At 43.5% G+C, this 19,348-nt stretch overlaps 1 protein-coding gene across 1 annotated transcript in view; it reads right to left on the bottom strand.

Annotated features, from left to right (window-relative positions):
- Nucleotides 1–19,348, bottom strand: part of BTBD9 (BTB domain containing 9) — a 784,099-nt gene that overhangs the window by 453,538 nt on the left and 311,213 nt on the right. Inside the window, exon 8 of the mRNA XM_053712684.1 lies at nt 4,047–4,236. Coding sequence (XP_053568659.1) covers nt 4,047–4,236 — 190 coding nt within the window. The remainder of the gene's footprint in view (nt 1–4,046; nt 4,237–19,348) is intronic.

The raw sequence follows: 19,348 nt of genomic DNA, 5'->3' as shown, positions 1-19,348 counted from the left end.
GGGGGGGGGAACAAAAGGTATGCCGGGCTTCTCCCACTCCTTATTTACTATGTCCGCCACCCGCTTGGGTATAGGAAAAGCGTCTGGGTGCACCGGAACCTCTAGGAACTTGTCCATCTTGCATAATTTCTCTGGAATGACCAAGTTGTCACAATCATCCAGAGTAGATAACACCTCCTTAAGCAGTGCGCGGAGATGTTCTAATTTAAATTTAAATGTCACAACATCAGGTTCAGCTTGTTGAGAAATTTTTCCTGAATCTGAAATTTCTCCATCTGACAAAACCTCCCTCATGGCCCCTTCAGATTGGTGTGAGGGTATGACAGAACAATTATCATCAGCGCCCTCCTGCTCTTCAGTGTTTAAAACAGAGCAATCGCGCTTTCTCTGATAAATAGGCATTTTGGATAAAATATTTGCTATGGAGTTATCCATTACAGCTGTTAATTGTTGCATGGTAAAAAGCATTGGCGCACTAGATGTACTAGGGGCCTCCTGCGTGGGCAAAACTGGTGTAGACACAGTAGGAGATGATGTAGTATCATGTTTACTCCCCTCATCTGAGGAATCATCTTGGGCAATTTCATTATCTGTGGCAGTACTGTCCTTACTTTGTTTGGACGCTATGGCACAATTATCACATAAATTTAAGTGGGGAGACACATTGGCTTTCATACATATAGAACATAGCTTATCTGAAGGTACAGACATGTTAAACAGGCTTAAACTTGTCAACAAAGCACAAAAAACGTTTTAAAACAAAACCGTTACTGTCTCTTTAAATTTTAAACAGAAAACACTTTATTACTGAATATGTGAAAAAGTATGAAGGAATTACCAAAATTTCACCACAGTGTCTTAAAGCATTAATAGTATTGCACACCAAATTTCAGAGCTTTAACCCTTAAAATAACGGAACCAGAGCCGTTTACAAATTTAACCCCTATACAGTCCCAGCTATAGCATTTGCTGAGACCCAACCAAGCCCAGAGGGGAATACGATACCAATTGACGCCTTCTAGAAGCTTTTCCAGCAAATTTCAGATCCTCACACATGCATCTGCATGCCCTGCTCTCAAAAAACAACTGCGCAGTAATGGCGCGAAAATGAGGCTCAGTCTACAACTAGGAAGGCCCCCCTGACTGGAAAAGGTGTCTAACACAGTGCCTGCCGTTTAATAAACGTTCCCCAAGTTTATAAATGCAAATTGTCAGCATAAATATGAATAAAATGCCCAAATAAAGTAATCGATTTAGCCCATAAAAATGTCTACCAGTTTTTTAGCCCATATTAAGCCCTTTATTCTGTTTGTTTGACTAAGAAAATGGCTTACCGGTCCCCATGAGGGAAATGACAGCCTTCCAGCATTACATCGTCTTGTTAGAAATATGGCTAGTCATACCTTAAGCAGAAAAGTCTGCTAACTGCTTCCCCCAACTGAAGTTACTTCATCTCAACAGTCCTATGTGGAAACAGCAATCGATTTTAGTTACTGTCTGCTAAAATCATCTTCCTCTCACAAACAGAAATCTTCATCCTTTTCTGTTTCAGAGTAAATAGTACATACCAGCACTATTTTAAAATAACAAACACTTGATAGAAGAATAAAAACTATATTTAAACACCAAAAAACTCTTAACCATCTCCGTGGAGATGTTGCCTGTGCAACGGCAAAGAGAATGACTGGGGTGGGCGGAGCCTAGGAGGGACTATATGGCCAGCTTTGCTGGGACTCTTTGCCATTTCCTGTTGGGGAAGAGATATCCCACAAGTAAGGATGACGCCGTGGACCGGACACACCAATGTTGGAGAAACGTTTTTTAAACAGTCACAACAACTGCCACAGCTCTACTGTGGCTTTTTACCTCCTTCAATACGACTTTTGAAGCCTTTTGAGCCCTTCAGAGAAGTCCTGGATCATGCAGGAAGAAGCTGGATGTCTGTAATTTTTGCTGTGCAAAAAAAACACCAAAATAGGCCCCTCCCAATCATATTACAACAGTGGGAAGCCTCAGGGAACTGTTTCTAGGCAAAATTCAAGCCAGCCATGTGGAAAAAACTAGGCCCCAATAAGTTTTATCACCAAACATATGTAAAAAACGATTAAACATGCCAGCAAACGTTTTAAAATACACTTTTATAAGAGTATGTATCTCTATTAATAAGCCTGATACCAGTCGCTATCACTGCATTTAAGGCTTTACTTACATTACTTCAGTATCAGCAGCATTTTCTAGCAAATTCCATCCCTAGAAAAATATTTTAACTGCACATACCTTATTACAGGAAAACCTGCACGCTATTCCCCCTCTGAAGTTACCTCACTCCTCAGAATATGTGAGAACAGCAAAGGATCTTACTTACTTCTGCTAAGATCATAGAAAACGCAGGCAGATTCTTCTTCTAAATACTGCCTGAGATAAACAGTACACTCCGGTACCATTTAAAAATAACAAACTTTTGATTGAAGAAATAAACTAAGTATAAAACACCACAGTCCTCTTACGACCTCCATCTTAGTTGAGAGTTGCAAGAGAATGACTGGATATGGCAGTGAGGGGAGGAGCTATATAGCAGCTCTGCTGTGGGTGATCCTCTTGCAACTTCCTGTTGGGAAGGAGAATATCCCACAAGTAATGGATGATCCGTGGACTGGATACACTTAACAAGAGAAATACATATACCTATCCCTTTCCAGCTTGAATCAGTCCAAACAAAGCCAAGAACTCTCTATCTGGAGTGAAGACAAACGGTTTTGACAAGCATAGGCACAAACCAAAAATGGTTCCAAGATTGTATTAGGCAGAAAACAAAGTAAAAAACCCAGAATGCATAAATGCCACCAACACTATACCGTCTATTCCTAAAAGGATTATGCTGTATGGAAGAGAGTAATCAGCAAATCATTCCCTATGAGAGTCAACCACTGCCCATGAATCAATTTAGAAAATCCCAAGGATTCTTAATTGTATGGTTGAGTCTGTATGTTGGGGTCGTGTACAAGGTCACATGCATTGACAATGGTCAGTGGTTCGATAGAGCCCTGCACTAGTGAGTATGTTATACGAAGATGAGTCAAACCTTATTTTTTTGGATATGCAAAATAACCACTTTTGCTTGAGCCCCAGCTCAGCCTACCTTAATTCAAATAAGTAGAACTGACTGAAGCAGAAGAGGGTATATGTAAAAACGTATCCTCCTTATTCCTAATACTTTTGGGAGGTGCTTCTACCCAGCGGTCAGACAATATATACTACCAGTAGTGATATGGATAGCCAAGAGTGTGAGTAATAGTCATTCTAAAAGGAACAGGGTATTAGAATGTTACAAAAAGTTCCCTCAGCAAAAACACCAGACATTAAACAAGTGCCTTTACTTTTCAAAGTTGGCAGGTCTGAAATTCTTATACAAGATTATGTGAAATTTTAATTAAACTAGTAGATTTTGTGAAAGTGTACTAAATTGTTTGATTTAGAATATTAACTCAATACTTTCATGTGCGCTCTGCTACTTACTATTGAAACAATCCCCTCCACTTTACATTTTCCCCAAACAGAATTCAGGTTGTATAAATAGAAAAACACATAATATAAGCTTAAAATGACAACTACATTTCTAGCCTGACAGTGCCTTTGTTCCCAAGATATCTAAAGCCAGACATTCATCTGATGTCTCTGTCTGAGGATTCAGCCTATTCTGGCAGAAATAATTTAAACAAGTATATGTGTATTCTATTTTAAATAGGAAATAATGCTTTTACATTACCTTAAAATTTACAAAATCTACCAAACCAAGCCTATGCAAAGGCTTATGGAAGAAAACAAGAGAATAAAGTAAAGAACTAAACAAAAAAAAGTAAAAAAAGTAAAAACAAACATGACTTCACTAGAGATGATAAAAAGCCATAAAAGGGCGTTTGAACTTCATGTTGGTACCAACAAATATTTTGTGCAGTAAAGATTTAAGAAGCATAGTTCTCAAACAATTGCACCATGTATACATGCCATTCTTGTACATATAGACACTTTTGTACATTATTTCCTACCTGATTGACCCTATCATATAGGGCTGGGCAAGCTGGACCACAATTGCACCACTACCAAGCTGGTGGCAGGTGTAACCTGAATCCCAGTCATAATTCCTGGTGTCCCCATTCAGCAAGGCATTTCGGCTTCTGCTCACACCTTCAATTACGCTGGCACATTCTGAGATAGTGGCAACATTCTCTGTGGGAACTGAAAAACGTATGCAGTAGTGAGCAGATATATTTTAGGCAGAATTGAAATCTTAATACTTAACCAGGTTAATGCTTTTAGTGAAACATTTAAATGATATGCTATACCAAATAATTCCCCTTCATGTAATATATCAATTATAAAATTAGTGATTCATCTACTGTCTGAAAAAGTTAGGAACTAAAGGACAAGGGATGTGGATATAAGTAGAAGTTATGTGTGAAGAGCAAGAAATGCAGAATGTGCAGGTCATGAGGATGAGATAACAAAAGAGATGACAGATACCTGTGGAGAGAAAAAAAAAACAGACACGGAACAGAGGAAAGAGAAACTAGGAAGGTGGAAAACTACAGTGCTATGGGTGGGGATGGAAGGGAGGTAAAACAAAAAGATTGGAGAGGAGAGAGGTGAAACGGCATGGCTGGGGGAGTAAAATGGTGAAGTAGCATGTATAGCGGAGCAGACAGGTAAACCTGCATGAATGGGGGAGTAGAGATGTAAAACGTCATGCATCGGGGAGTATAATAGTAAAACAGCATGAATGGGGGAGTACAGAGGCAAAACAGTATGCATGGGGGAGTAGAGAGATAAAAGCATGAATGGGGGAATAGAGATGTAAAACAGCATGCATGGGGGAATAGAGATGTAAAACAGCATGCATGGGGGAGTAGAGAGGTAAAACAGTAAGCATGGGGAAATAGAGATGTACAACAGCATGCATGGGGGAATAGAGATGTAAAACAGCATGCATGGGGGAGTAGAGAGGTAAAATAACATGCATGGGGGAGTAGAGATGTAAAACAGCATGCATGGAGGGGTAGAGAGGTAAAAATGAATGCATGGGGGAGAAGAGAGGTAATATAGCATGCATGGGGGAATAGAGATCGAAAACAGCATGCATGGGGGTTAGAGAGGTAAAACAGCATGCATGGGGGAGTAGAGAGGTAAAACAGCATGAATGGGAGCGTACAGAGGTAAAACAGCATGCATGGAGGAGTAGAGAGGTAATACAGCATGCATGGGGGAGTAGAGATGTAAAAAAGCATGCATGGGGGAGTAGAGAGGTAAAACAGCATGCATGAAGGAATAGAGAGATAATACAGCATGCATGGGGAGTAGAGAGGTAAAAACATAATTTATGCTTACCTGATAAATGTATTTCTCTTGTAGTGTATCCAGTCCACGGATCATCCATTACTTGTGGGATATTCTCCTTCCCAACAGGAAGTCACAAGAGGATCACCCACAGCAGAGCTGCTATATAGCTCCTCCCCCAGCTGTCATATCCAGTCATTCGACCGAAAACAAACAGAGAAAGGAGAAACCATAGGGTGCAGTGGTGACTGTAGTTTAATTAAAATTTAGACCTGCCTTAAAAGGACAGGGCGGGCCGTGGACTGGATACACTACAAGAGAAATAAATTTATCAGGTAAGCATAAATTATGTTTTCTCTTGTTAAGTGTATCCAGTCCACGGATCGTCCATTACTTGTGGGATAGCAATACCAAAGTTAAAGGACACGGATGATGGGAGGGACAAGGGAGGATTAAGCGGAAGGAACCACTGCCTGAAGAACCTTTCTCCCAAAAACAGCCTCCGAAGAAGCAAAAGTATCAAATTTGGAAAATTTGGAAAAGGTGTGAAGCGAAGACCAAGTCGCGGCCTTGCAAATCTGTTCAACAGAGGCCTCATTTTTAAAGGCCCAGGTGGAAGCCACAGCTCTAGTAGAATGAGCTGTAATCCTTTCAGGGGGCTGCTGTCCAGCAGTCTCATAGGCTAGGCGTATTACGCTCCGAAGCCAAAAGGAAAGAGAGGTTGCCGAAGCTTTTTGACCTCTCCTCTGTCCAGAGTAAACGACAAACAGGGAAGATGTTTGACGAAAATCCTTAGTAGCTTGTAAGTAAAACTTCAAGGCACGGACTACGTCCAGATTATGTAAAAGACATTCCTTCTTTGAAGAAGGATTAGAACACAATGATGGAACAACAATCTCTTGATTGATATTCTTGTTAGAAACCACCTTAGGTAAAAACCCAGGTTTGGTACGCAGAACTACCTTATCTGCATGAAAAATCAGATAAGGAGAATCACATTGTAAGGCAGATAGCTCAGAGACTCTCCGAGCCGAGGAAATAGCCATCAAAAACAGAACTTTCAAGATAAAAGTTTAATATCAATGGAATGAAGGGGTTCAAACGGAACTCCTTGAAGAACCTTAAGAACCAAGTTTAAGCTCCACGGGGGAGCAACAGGTTTAAACACAGGCTTAATTCTAACCAAAGCCTGGCAAAATGCCTGGACGTCTGGAACCTCTGCCAGACGCTTGTGCAAAGGAATAGACAGAGCAGAAATCTGTCCCTTTTAGGAACTAGCTGATAATCCTTTGTCCAAGCCCTCTTGGAGAAAGGACAATATTCTAGGAATCCTAACCTTACTCCATGAGTAATTCTTGGATTCACACCAATAAAGATATTTACTCCATATCTTGTGGTAGATTTTCCTGGTAACAGGCTTTCGTGCCTGTATTAAAGTATCAATGACTGACTCGGAGAAGCCACGCTTTGATAGAATCAAGCGTTCAATCTCCATGCAGTCAGTCTCAGAGAAATTAGATTTGGATGATTGAAAGGACCTTGTATCAGAAGGTCCTGTCTTAGAGGTAGAGTCCATGGTGGAAAGGATGACATGTCCACTAGGTCTGCATACCAAGTCCTGCGTGGCCACGCAGGCGCTATCAGAATCACTTATGCTCTCTCCTGTTTGATTTTGGCAATCAGTCGAGGGAGCAGAGGAAACGGTGGAAACACATAAGCCAGGTCGCTTCTGGGTCCCTGGACCTGGATCCGTAACAAGGAAGCTTGGCGTTCTGGCAAGACGCCATGAGATCCAACTCTGGTTTGCCCCAACGATGAATCAATTGAGCAAACACCTCCGGATGGAGTTCCCACTCCCCCGGATGGAAAGTCTGACGATTTAGAAAATCCGCCTCCCAGTTCTCCACGCCTGGGATATGGATTGCTGACAGGTGGCAAGAGTGGTACTCTGCCCAGCGAATTATTTTTGAGACTTCTAACATCGCTAGGGAACTCCTGGTTCCCCCTTGATGGTTGATGTAAGCTACAGTCGTGATGTTGTCCGACTGAAATCTGATGAACCTCAGTGTTGCTAACTGAGGCCAAGCCAGAAGAGCATTGAATATCGCTCTTAACTCCAGAATATTTATTGGAAGGAGTTTCTCCTCCTGAGTCCACGATCCCTGTGCCTTCAGGGAGTTCAAGACTGCACCCCAACCTAGAAGGCTGGCATCTGTTGTTACAATTGTCCAATCTGGCCTGCGAAAGGTCATACCCTTGGACAGGTGTACCCGAGACAACCACAAGAGAAGAGAATCTCTGTTCTCTTGATCCAGATTTAGCAGAGGGGACAAATCTGTGTAATCCCCATTCCACTGACTCAGCATGCATAATTGCAGCGGTCTGAGATGAAGGCGCGCAAATGGCACTATGTCCATTGCCGCTACCATTAAGCTGATTACCTCCATACACTGAGCTACCGAAGGGTGCGGAATTGAGTGAAGAACACGGCAAGCATTTAGAAGTTTTGATAACCTGGACTCCGTCAGGTAATTTTCTACAGAATCTATAAGAGTCCCTAAGAAGGAGACTCTTGTGAGTGGGGATAGAGAACTCTTTTCCTCGTTCACTTTCCACCCGTGCGACCTCAGGAATGCCAGAACTATCTCTGTATGAGACTTGGCAACTTGAAAGCTTGACGCCTGTATCAGGATGTCGTCTAGATACGGAGCCACCGCTATGCCTCGCGGTCTTAGAACCGCCAGAAGTGAGCCCAGAACCTTTGTAAAGATTCTCGGGGCTGTAGCCAACCCGAAGGGAAGAGCTACAAATTGGTAATGCCTGTCTAGAAAGGCAAACCTTAGAAACCGATGATGATCTTTGTGAATCGGTATGTGAAGGTAGGCATCCTTTAAGTCCACTGTGGTCATGTACTGACCTTCTTGGATCATGGGTAGGATGGTCCGAATAGTTTCCATTTTGAAAGATGGAACTCTGAGGAATTTGTTTAAGATCTTTAGATCCAAAATTGGTCTGAAGTTTCCCTCTTTTTTGGGAACCACAAACAGATTTGAATAAAAACCCTGTCCTTGTTCCGTCCGCGGAACTGGATGGATCACTCCCATAACTAGGAGGTCTTGCACACAGCGTAGGAATGCCTCTTTCTTTATCTGATTTGCAGATAGCCTTGAAAGATGAAATCACTCTTGTGGAGGGGAAGCTTTGAAGTCCAGAAGATATCCCTGAGATATGATCTCCAACACCCAGGGATCCTGAACATCTCTTGCCCACGCCTGGGCGAAGAGAGAAAGTCTGCCCCCTACTAGATCCGTCGCCAGATAGGGGGCCGTTCCTTCATGCTGTCTTAGAGGCAGCAGCAGGCTTTCTGGCCTGCTTGCCTTTGTTCCAGGACTGGTTAGGTTTCCAGGCCTGCTTAGATTGAGCAAAAGTTCCCTCTTGTTTTGAAGTGGAGGAAGTTGATGCTGTATCTGCCTTGAAATTTCGAAAGGCATGAAAATTAGACTGTTTGGCCTTTGCTTTGGCCCTGTCCTGAGGAAGGGTGTGACCCTTACCTCCAGTAATGTCAGCAATAATTTCCTTCAAACCAGGCCCGAATAAGGTCTGCCCCTTCAAAGGAATGTTGAGTAATTTAGACTTCGAAGTCACGTCAGCTGACCAGGATTTAAGCCATAGCGCCCTAAGCGCTTGGATGGCAAATCCGGAATTCTTAGCCGTTAGTTTAGTCAAATGAACAATGGCATCAGAAACAAATGAGTTAGCTAGCTTAAGTGTTCTAAGCTTGTCAATAATTTCAGTCAATGGAGCTGTATGGATGGCCTCTTCCAGGGCCTCAAACCAGAATGCCGCCGTGGCCGTGACAGGCGCAATGCATGCAAGGGGCTGTAAAATAAAACCTTGTTGAATAAACATTTTCTTAAGGTAACCCTCCAATTTTTTATCCATTGGATCTGAAAAAGCACAACTGTCCTCAACCGGGATAGCAGTACGCTTTGCTAAAGTAGAAACTGCTCCCTCCACCTTAGGGACCGTCTGCCATAAGTCCCGTTTAGTGGCGTCTATTGGAAACATTTTTCTAAATATAGGAGGTGGGGAAAAAGGCACACCCGGTCTATCCCACTCCTTGCTAATAATTTCTGTAAGCCTTTTAGGTATAGGAAAAACATCAGTACACACCGGCACCGCATAGTATTTATCCAGCCTACACAATTTCTCTGGTACTGCAACTGTGTTACAGTCATTCAGAGCAGCTAATACCTCCCCAAGCAACACACGGAGGTTCTCAAGCTTAAATTTAAAATTAGAAATCTCTGAATCAGGTTTCCCCGAATCAGAGATGTCACCCACAGACTGAAGCTCTCTATCCTCATGATCTGCATATTGTGACGCAGTATCAGACATGGCCCTTACAGCATCTGCGCGCTCTGTATTTCTCCTAACCCCAGAGCAATCACGCTTGCCTCTTAATTCAGGCAACCTGGATAATACCTCTGACAGGGTATTATTCATGATTGCAGCCATGTCCTGCAAGGTAATCGCTATGGGCGTCCCTGATGTAATTGGCGCCATATTAGCGTGCATCCCCTGAGCGGGAGGCGAAGGGTCTGACATGTGGGGAGAGTTAGTCGGCATAACTTCCCCCTCCTCAGAATCTTCTGGTGATATTTCATTTACATTTAAAGACTGATCTTTACTGTTTAAGGTGAAATCAATACATTTAGTACACATTCTCCTATGGGGCTCCTCCATGGCTTTCAAACATAATGAACAAGTAGTTTCCTCTGTGTCAGACATGTTTAAACAGACTAGCAATGAGACTAGCAAGCTTGGAAAACACTTTAAACAAGTTTACAAGCAATATAAAAAACGTTACTGCACCTTTAAGAAACACAAATTTTGTCAAAATTTGAAATAACAGTGAAAAAAGGCAGTTACACTAACGAAATTTTTACAGTGTATGTAACAAGTTAGCAGAGCATTGCACCCGCTTGCAAATGGATGATTAACCCCTTAATACCCAAAACGGAATAATAAATGACAAAAATGTTTTTTTCAAACAGTCACAACAACTGCCACAGCCCTACTGTGGGTTTTTACCTCCCTCAAAAACGACTTGAAGCCTTTTGAGCCCTCCAGAGAAGTCCTGGATCATGCAGGAAGAAGCTGGATGTCTGTCTCTGTAATTTCTGCTGTGCAAAAAAACGCCAAAATAGGCCCCTCCCACTCATATTACAACAGTGGAAAGCCTAAGGAAACTGTTTCTAGGCAAAATTCAAGCCAGCCATGTGGAAAAAAACTAGGCCCCAATAAGTTTTATCACCAAATACATATAAAAACGATTAAACATGCCAGCAAACGTTTTATATTACATTTTTATAAGAGTATGTATCTCTATTAATAAGCCTGATATCAGTCGCTCTCACTGCATTTAAGGCTTTACTTACATTAGTTCGGTATCAGCAGCATTTTCTAGCAAATTCCATTCCTAGAAAAATATTTTAACTGCACATACCTTATTGCAGTAAAACCTGCACGCCATTCCCTCTCTGAAGTTACCTCACTCCTCAGAATATGTGAGAACAGCCATGGATCTTAGTTACTTCTGCTAAGATCATAGAAAACGCAGGCAGATTCTTCTTCTAAATACTGCCTGAGATAAACAGTACACTCCGGCACCATTTAAAAATAACAAACTTTTGATTGAAGAATAAACTAAGTATAAAACACCACACTCCTCTTACGACCTCCATCTTGGTTGGGGCTTGCAAGAGAATGACTGGATATGACAGCTGGGGGAGGAGCTATATAGCAGCTCTGCTGTGGGTGATCCTCTTGCAACTTCCTGTTGGGAAGGAGAATATCCCACAAGTAATGGATGATCCGTGGACTGGATACACTTAACAAGAGAAACAGCATGCATGGAGGAGTTGAGAGGTAAAACAGCATGCATGAAGGAGAAGAGAGGTAATACAGTGCATGGGGAGTAGAGGTAAAACAGCATGCATGAAGGAGTAGAGAGGTAAAACAACATGCATGGGGAGTAGAGAGGTAAAACAGCATGCATGGGGGAGTAGAGAGGTAAAACAGTATGCAAGGGGTAGTAGAGAGGCAAAACAGCATACATGGGGGAGTAGAGAGGCAAAACAGCATGCATGGGGGAGTAGAGAGGTAAAACAGCATGAATGGGGGTTAGAGATGTAAAACAGCATGGATGGGGGAGTAGAGAGGTACAACAGCATGCATGGGGAGTAGAGAGGTAAAACAGCATGCATGAATAGGGAGTAGAGAGGTAATACAGCATGCATGGGGAGTAAAGAGGTAAAACAGAATGCATGGGGAGTAGAGAGGTAAAACAGAATGCATGGGGAGTAGAGAGGTAAAACAGCATGCATGGGGAGTAGAGAGGTAAAACAGCATGCATGGGGAGTGGGGAGTAGAGAGGTGAAACAGCATGCATGGGGAGTAGAGAGGTAAAACAGCATGCATGGGGAGTAGAGAGGTAAAACAGGATGCATGGGAGAGTAGAGAGGTAAAACAGCATGAATGGGGGTTAGAGAGGTAAAACAGCATGCATGGGAGAGTAGAGAGGTAAAACAGCATGCATGGGAGAGTAGAGAGGTAAAACAGCATGCATGGGGAGTAGAGATGTAAAACAGCATGCATGGAGGAGTAGAGAGGTAAAAAAAAATGCATGGGGGAGTAGAGAGGTAAAACAGCATGCATGGGGGAGTAGAGATCTAAAACAGCATGCATGGGGGTTAGAGAGGTAAAACAGCATGCATGGGGGAGTAGAGATCTAAAACAGCATGCATGGGAGTAGAGAGGTGAAACAGCATGCATGGGGAGTAGAGAGGTAAAACAGCATGCATGGGGAGTAGAGAGGTAAAACAGGATGCATGGGAGAGTAGAGTGGTAAAACAGCATGAATGGGGGTTAGAGAGGTAAAACAGCATGCATGGGAGAGTAGAGAGGTAAAACAGCATGCATGGGGAGTAGAGATGTAAAACAGCATGCATGGAGGAGTAGAGAGGTAAAAAAAATGCATGGGGGAGTAGAGAGGTAAAACAGCATGCATGGGGGAGTAGAGATCTAAAACAGCATGCATGGGGGTTAGAGAGGTAATATAGCATGCATGGGGGAGTTGAGATGTAAAACAGCATGCATGGGGGAGTAGAGATGTAAAACAGCATACATATGGGAGTATAGAGGTAAAACAGCATGCATGGGGTTAGAGAGGTAAAACAGCATGCATGGGGTAGTAGAGAGGCAAAACAGCATGCATAGGGGAGTTGAGATGTAAAACAGCATGCATGGGGGAGTAGAGATGTAAAACAGCATACATGTGGGAGTAGAGAGGTAAAACAGCATGCATGGGGTTAGAGAGGTAAAACAGCATGCATGGGGGAGTAGAGAGCCAAAACAGCATGCATGGGGTTAGAGAGGTAAAACAGCATGCATGGGGGAGTAGAGATGTAAAACAGCATGCATGGGGGAGTAGAGAGGTAAAACAGTATGCATGGGGAAGTAGAGAGGCAAAACAGCATGCATGGGGGAGTAGAGAGGCAAAACAGCATGCATGGGGGAGTAGAGAGGCAAAACAGCATGCATGGGGGAGTAGAGAGGCAAAACAGCATGCATGGGGGAGTAGAGAGGCAAAACAGCATGCATGGGGTTAGAAAGGCAAAACAGCATGCATGGGGTTAGAGAGGTAAAACAGCATGCATGGGAGAGTAGAGAGGTAAAACAGCATGCATGGGGGAGTAGAGATGTAAAACAGCATGCATGGGGGAGTAGAGAGGTAAAAAAGAATGCATGGGGGAGTAGAGAGGTAAAACAGCATGCATGGGGGAGTAGAGATCTAAAACAGCATGCATGGGGGTTAGAGAGGTAAAACAGCGTGCATGGGGCAGTAGAGAGGTAAAACAGCATGCATGGGGGAGTAGAGAGGTAAAACAGCATGCATGGGAGAATAGAGAGGTAAAACAGCATGGAGGAGTAGAGAGGTAAAACAGTATGCATGGGGGAGTAGAGAGGTAATATAGCATGCATGGGGGAGTTGATATGTAAAACAGCATGCATGGGGGAGTAGAGATGTAAAACAGCATACATATGGGAGTAGAGGGGTAAAACAGCATGCATGGGGTTAGAGAGGTAAAACAGCATGCATGGCGGAGTAGAGAGGCAAAACAGCATGCATAGGGGAGTTGAGATGTAAAACAGCATGCATGGGGGAGTAGAGATGTAAAACAGCATACATATGGGAGTAGAGAGGTAAAACAGCATGCATGGGGTTAGAGAGGCAAAACAGCATGCATGGGGTTAGAGAGGTAAAACAGCATGCATGGGGGAGTAGAGAGGTAAAACAGCATGCATGGGGGAGTAGAGGCAAAACAGCATGCATCAGGGAGTAGAGAGGCAAAACAGCATGCATCGGGGAGTAGAGATGTAAAACAGCATGCACACAGGAGTAGAAATGTAAAACAGCATGCATGACGTTAGAGAGGTAAAACAGCATGCATAGGGGAGTAGAGAGGTAAAACAGCATGCATGGGTGAGTAGAGAGGCAAAAAAGCATGCATGGGGGAGTAGAGAGGCAAAACAGCATGCATGGGGGTTAGAGATATAAAACAGCATGGATGGGGGTTAGAGAGGTAAAACAGCATGGATGGGGGTTAGAGAGGTAAAACAGCATGCATAGGAGAGAAGAGATGTAAAACAACATGCATGGGGAAGTAGAGAGATAAAATGACATGCAAGGGGGAGTAGATAGGTAAAACGGCATGCATGGGGTAGTATAGAGATAAAACACATGCATGGAGGTTTAAAGAAGTATAATGGCATGCATGGGGGAGTAGAGATGTAAAACAGAATGCATGGGGGAGTATAGAGGTAAAAGGGCATGTATGGGGAAGTATAGAGGTAAAGTGGCATGAGTGGGGAAGTATAGAGGTAAAACTGCATGAATGGGGAAGTATAGAGGTAAAACGGCATGCATGGGGAAGTTTAGAGGTAAAATGCCATGCATGGGTGAGTAGAGATGTAAAACAACATGCATGGAGGAGAAGAGAGGTAAAACAGCATGAGATGGTAGAGAGGTGGAACAGCATGAGAAGGTAGAGAGGTGAAACAGCATGCATTAGGGTAGAGAGGTGAAACCGCATGCATAAGGGTAGAGAGGAGAAACAGCATGCATGGGGGTAGAGAGGTGAAAAAGCATGCATGGGGGTAGAGAGGTGAAACAGCATACATGGGTTAAAGAAGTTAAACAGCATGTATTGATGGAAGATGTGAAACAGCATACATGGGAGTAGAGAGGAGAAACAGCATACATGGGGTTAGAGAGGTGAAAAAGCATGTATTGGTGGAAGAGGTGAAATAGCATACATGGAGCAGAGAGGTGAAACAGCATGTATTAGGGGAAGCAGTGAAACCACATGTATGGTGGTAGATAGGTGAAACGGCATGCATGGGGCTAGAGAAGTGAAACAGCATGGATGAGCGAAGAGGTGAAACCACATGCATGGGGGTAGAGAGGTGAAACAACATGCATGGGGGTAGAGGTATGAAACAGCATGTATGGGGTAGAGAGGTGAAACAGCATGCATGGGGTAGAGAGGTAAAATAGCATGTTTGGGGGGAAAAGGTGACACAGCATGCATGAGTGTAGAGAGGTGAAACAGCATGCAAGGGGGTAGAGAGGTGAAACCACATGCATGGGGGTAGAGAAGTGAAACAGCATGCAAGGGGGTAGAGAAGTGAAACAGCATGCAAGGGGGTAGAGAGGTGAAACCGCATGCAAGGGGGTAGAGAGGTGAAACAGTATGCAAGGGGGTAGAGAGGTGAAACAGCATGCATGGGGGTAGAGAGGTGAAACAACATGCATGGAGTAGAGAGGTAAAACAGCATGTTTGGGGGGAAAAGGTAAAACAGCATGTATGGGGTAGAGAGGTGAAACCGCATGCAAGGGGGTAGAGAGGTGAAACAGCATGCAAGGGGGTAGAGAGGTGAAACAGCATGCATGGGGGTAGAGAGGTGAAACAACATGCATGGAGTAGAGAGGTAAAACAGCATGTTTGGGGGGAAAAGGTAAAACAGCATGTATGGGGTAGAGAGGTGAAACCGCATGCAAGGGGGTAGAGAGGTGAAACAGCATGCAAGGGGGTAGAAAGGTGAAACAGCATGCATGGGGGTAGAGAGGTGAAACAGCATGCATGGGGGTAGAGAGATGAAACGGCATGTATGGGGGATATTGAAGAAAGAAAGGCTGAGTTTGCCACTGTCAGGATGTGGTTTGATTGTGCATTGCAAGTGTGACAATTGGGTACAAGCATCGCACCAGCTGACTAAACCGACTCTCATAAACAAGATATCAATTACTGTTATGTATAATCTAATCTTGTTTTGGCCACATTTACTTACAAGCACACAAATCTCTGCAGTTTCCTGATGTCTTTATTTGTTAAATACATCCAAGTGACAATCATTTCCTGTAAGCCTCTACTCTAGTTGCCAAAACCAGGGCTACACTGATGACTTGTGACTCAAGGTAACACTAGTATTTCCACGCTAGCAGTTGTAGACTTGACACACTATTACACTTGACATTTCTTGGCGCTCCTTAAAGAAGCAAATGAACAAATTAATCTAATAGCAACATAATCCATCCCTTCTGCCTTAAGGGTCTTCAGTCCACTCCCTATTCTTGAATTTCACTGATGTCTTTCATAGCAGCATGATAAATTTATTAAAAACACCATCTGGAAGGGATTCTGCTTTGCTTTCTACAGCCTTCTTCCTGTTTTACCCAGAGGAATTTTCCTCCTCAATTTATTTCACGTTGTTTACAAAAATGTTCTGCCAAAAACATCACAATATCCTTGCAAGCTATTTCTAGCAAAATAAAATGCAATAACACAGTAGCAGGAAAAATGAGCATGAGCTTGAAATAAAATTGTTATCTACTTGTAGTACTACTTGCCTTGCATAGACAAATCTGATCTGTGAATAAAACAAATAAGGTTTTTCAGTATATTATGTGAAAATAATTGTAAGGTCCACCTGCTCACCACACGCACAAATGTAAAGAAACCCATCTAGTGTGCGGCTGAACGTTTGCACTCTTCTTCCCTTACGTCCCATATGATGAAGATTTCCCTGTAACACATATGTTTTCATCTATTTCTATTATTTAGGCACATGCTCTGCAGTATCCTAGTTTTTCATTTTGTGTCAATAGGGATCAATAGCAAAATTGCCCCAAATTGTTTCTCTCTCTTAAAAACAAAATTTATGCTTACCAGATAAATTCCATTCTTTCCTGGCAGGGAGAGTCCACAACTTCATTCCTTACTGTTGGGAAATACAACACCTAGCCACCAGGAGACGGCAAAGACACCCCAGCCAAAAGCTTAAATATCCCTCCCACTCCCCCCCCCCCGTCATTCGGCCGAGGGAACAAGGAAAAGTAGGAGAAACATCAGGGTATAAAAGGTGCCAGAAGAAAAACAAAAAGGGAGCCGCCCAAACAAAGAATAACTTACAGGCAGGGTCGTGGACTCTCCCTGCCAGGAAAGAAAGGAATTTATCTGGTAAGCATACATTTTGTTTTCTTTCCATAAGACAGGGAGAGTCCACAACTTCATTCCTTACTGTTGTGAAAACAATACCCAAGATCCAGAGGACACTGAAGAAATAACGTGAGGGAACAGAAAAGTGGCGGTGCCTAATCTGAGGGCACCACAGCCTGCAAAACCTCTCTCTCGAAAGCTGCTTCAGCCAAAGCAAACACATCAAACTTGTAAAACTTAGAAAAAGTATGTAAAGAGGACCAGGTAGATGCCATACAAATCTGATCCATTGAGGCTACGTTCTTAAAAGCCCAGGAAGAAGCTACTGCTCTAGTGGGATGAGCCGTAATCCTCTCAGGAGGCTGTTGTCCCACCATCTCATGACACTCCTCCATCTCATGACACTCCTCAACCAGAAAGACAGGGAAGACATAGTGGCCTTCTGACCCCTATGTTTACCCGCATAGATGACAAAAAAAGATAAAGACTTTCTGATCTCCTTAGTAGAGTGAAGGTAGAACTTCAAGGCATGAACCACATCTAGATTGTGAAGCAAATTCTCCTTCGCCAAAGGAGGAATGGGACACAAGAAAGGAACATCAATCTCCTGATTAATGTTGTGATCTGACACCACCTTAGGAAGAAAACCTAACTTAGTACGTAAAACCTCCTTATCGGCATGAAAAACCATGTAAGGAGGGTCACATTGCAAGGCAGAAATCTCGGAGACTCTGCGAGCCGAGGCAATAGCTAATAGAAACAAAACCTTTGAAGATAACAGTTTAATGTCAACATTATGCATGGGCTCAAACTGAGCCTGCTGCAACACACAAATAACAAGATTGAGACTCTATGGCTGAGCCATCTTTCTGAACACAGGTCTGATCCTAGTCAGGGCTATAACGAAGGACTCCACATCCGGAAGCTCAGCTAATCTCTTGTGCAGCAACACCGACAGGGCCGATATCTGTCCATTCAGGGAACTAGCAGACCCTTCTACAGTCCATTTTGGAGAAAAGATAAAATTCTGGCAACTTTAACCTTATGCCAAGAAAAACAACGCTCCTCACACCAGTGCAGGTAAGTCCGAGACACCTTATGGTAGATGCGTGGAGTAACTGGCTTATGAGCTTGAATCAAAGTGTTGATGACACTCGCAGAAAAACCTTTCCTGGCTAAGACTAAGCGTTCAATCTCCATGCAGTCAGCCTCAGAGAATCTAGATTTTGATGAAGGACAGGACCCTGTATCAGCAGCAGGTCCCTGTGACAAGGTACCCTCCATAGAGGAGATGAGGACATCCTCACCAGATCCGCAAATCAAGTCCTTCACGGCCAGGATGGAGCAATTAGAATCACTGAAGCTTGCTCTAGTTTGAAGCGGGCCACCACCACAAGAGGGAGAAGAGGTAATGGAAGAAAGAGATATAAGAGTCTGTACCTCCATGGAACAGCTAGGGCATCTATTAGAACAGCTTGAGGATTCCTCGATCTCCACCTGTACTTGGGTAGTTTGGCATTTGAGACGGGAGGCCATGAGGTCTATCTACGGCATACCCCATCTGCTGCATATCTCTGCAAAGACCTCGGGGTGGAGAGACCATTCCCCCGGGTGAAAGGACTACCTGTGAATCGCTGACAGTGTACAGTTGTGGGCCTCCACCCATTCTAGGATTTGAGATACTTCTCTCATCGTTAAGGAACTTATAGACTGGGACGAACCCAGGAGGGGCCAAGCCTTTAGAGCATTGAAGATTGCCCGGAGATCCAAGATATTGATCGGAAGAATAGACTCCTCCTGAGTTCACAGCCCCTCTACTTTCCTGGCACCCCAAACGTCTCCCCAGCCGGATAGACAGGAGTCCATAGTCACAATCTCCCAGGATGGTCTGAAGAAGCACATGCCTTGGGACAGGTGATCCTGACTGAGACACCAAGAGAGCGAGTCTCGACAGGCTGTCTAGAACTATCTGTTGTGACAGATCGGAATGGTTGCCATTCCATTGTCTCAGCATGGATAGCTGTAAAGGTCTGAGATGGAATCTGGCAAAGGGAATGATGTCCATACAAGACACCATGAGTCCAATAACCTCCATACACTGGGTCACCGAAGGTCTCAAGGAAGCCTGGAGGGCAAGACATGCTATTGTTAGCTTGCATTGTCTTTGATCTGTTAGAAAGATCTTCATGGATACCGAGTTTATAACTGTGCCCAGGAAATTCACTCAGGTATTTGGAGTAAGCAAACTATTTTCCAAGTTTATCTTCCATCCATGTGACCGAAGAAGACTTAGAATAAGTTCTGAGTGATCCCTTGCTAGACGAAAAGATGGTGCCTGTACCAAGATATTGTCCAGGTAAGGAGCTACTGCTATACTTTGGGTTCTGGCAACTGCTAGAAGAGCCCCCAGAACCTTCATAAATATCTTTGGAGCAGTAGCTAAGCCAAACAGA

The sequence above is a fragment of the Bombina bombina genome, chromosome 4 (genome assembly GCF_027579735.1).
Source record: "Bombina bombina isolate aBomBom1 chromosome 4, aBomBom1.pri, whole genome shotgun sequence".
Lineage (NCBI taxonomy): Eukaryota > Metazoa > Chordata > Amphibia > Anura > Bombinatoridae > Bombina > Bombina bombina.
Note: the sequence above shows the minus strand (reverse complement) of the source record. Positions and strands in the feature narration are given on the sequence as shown.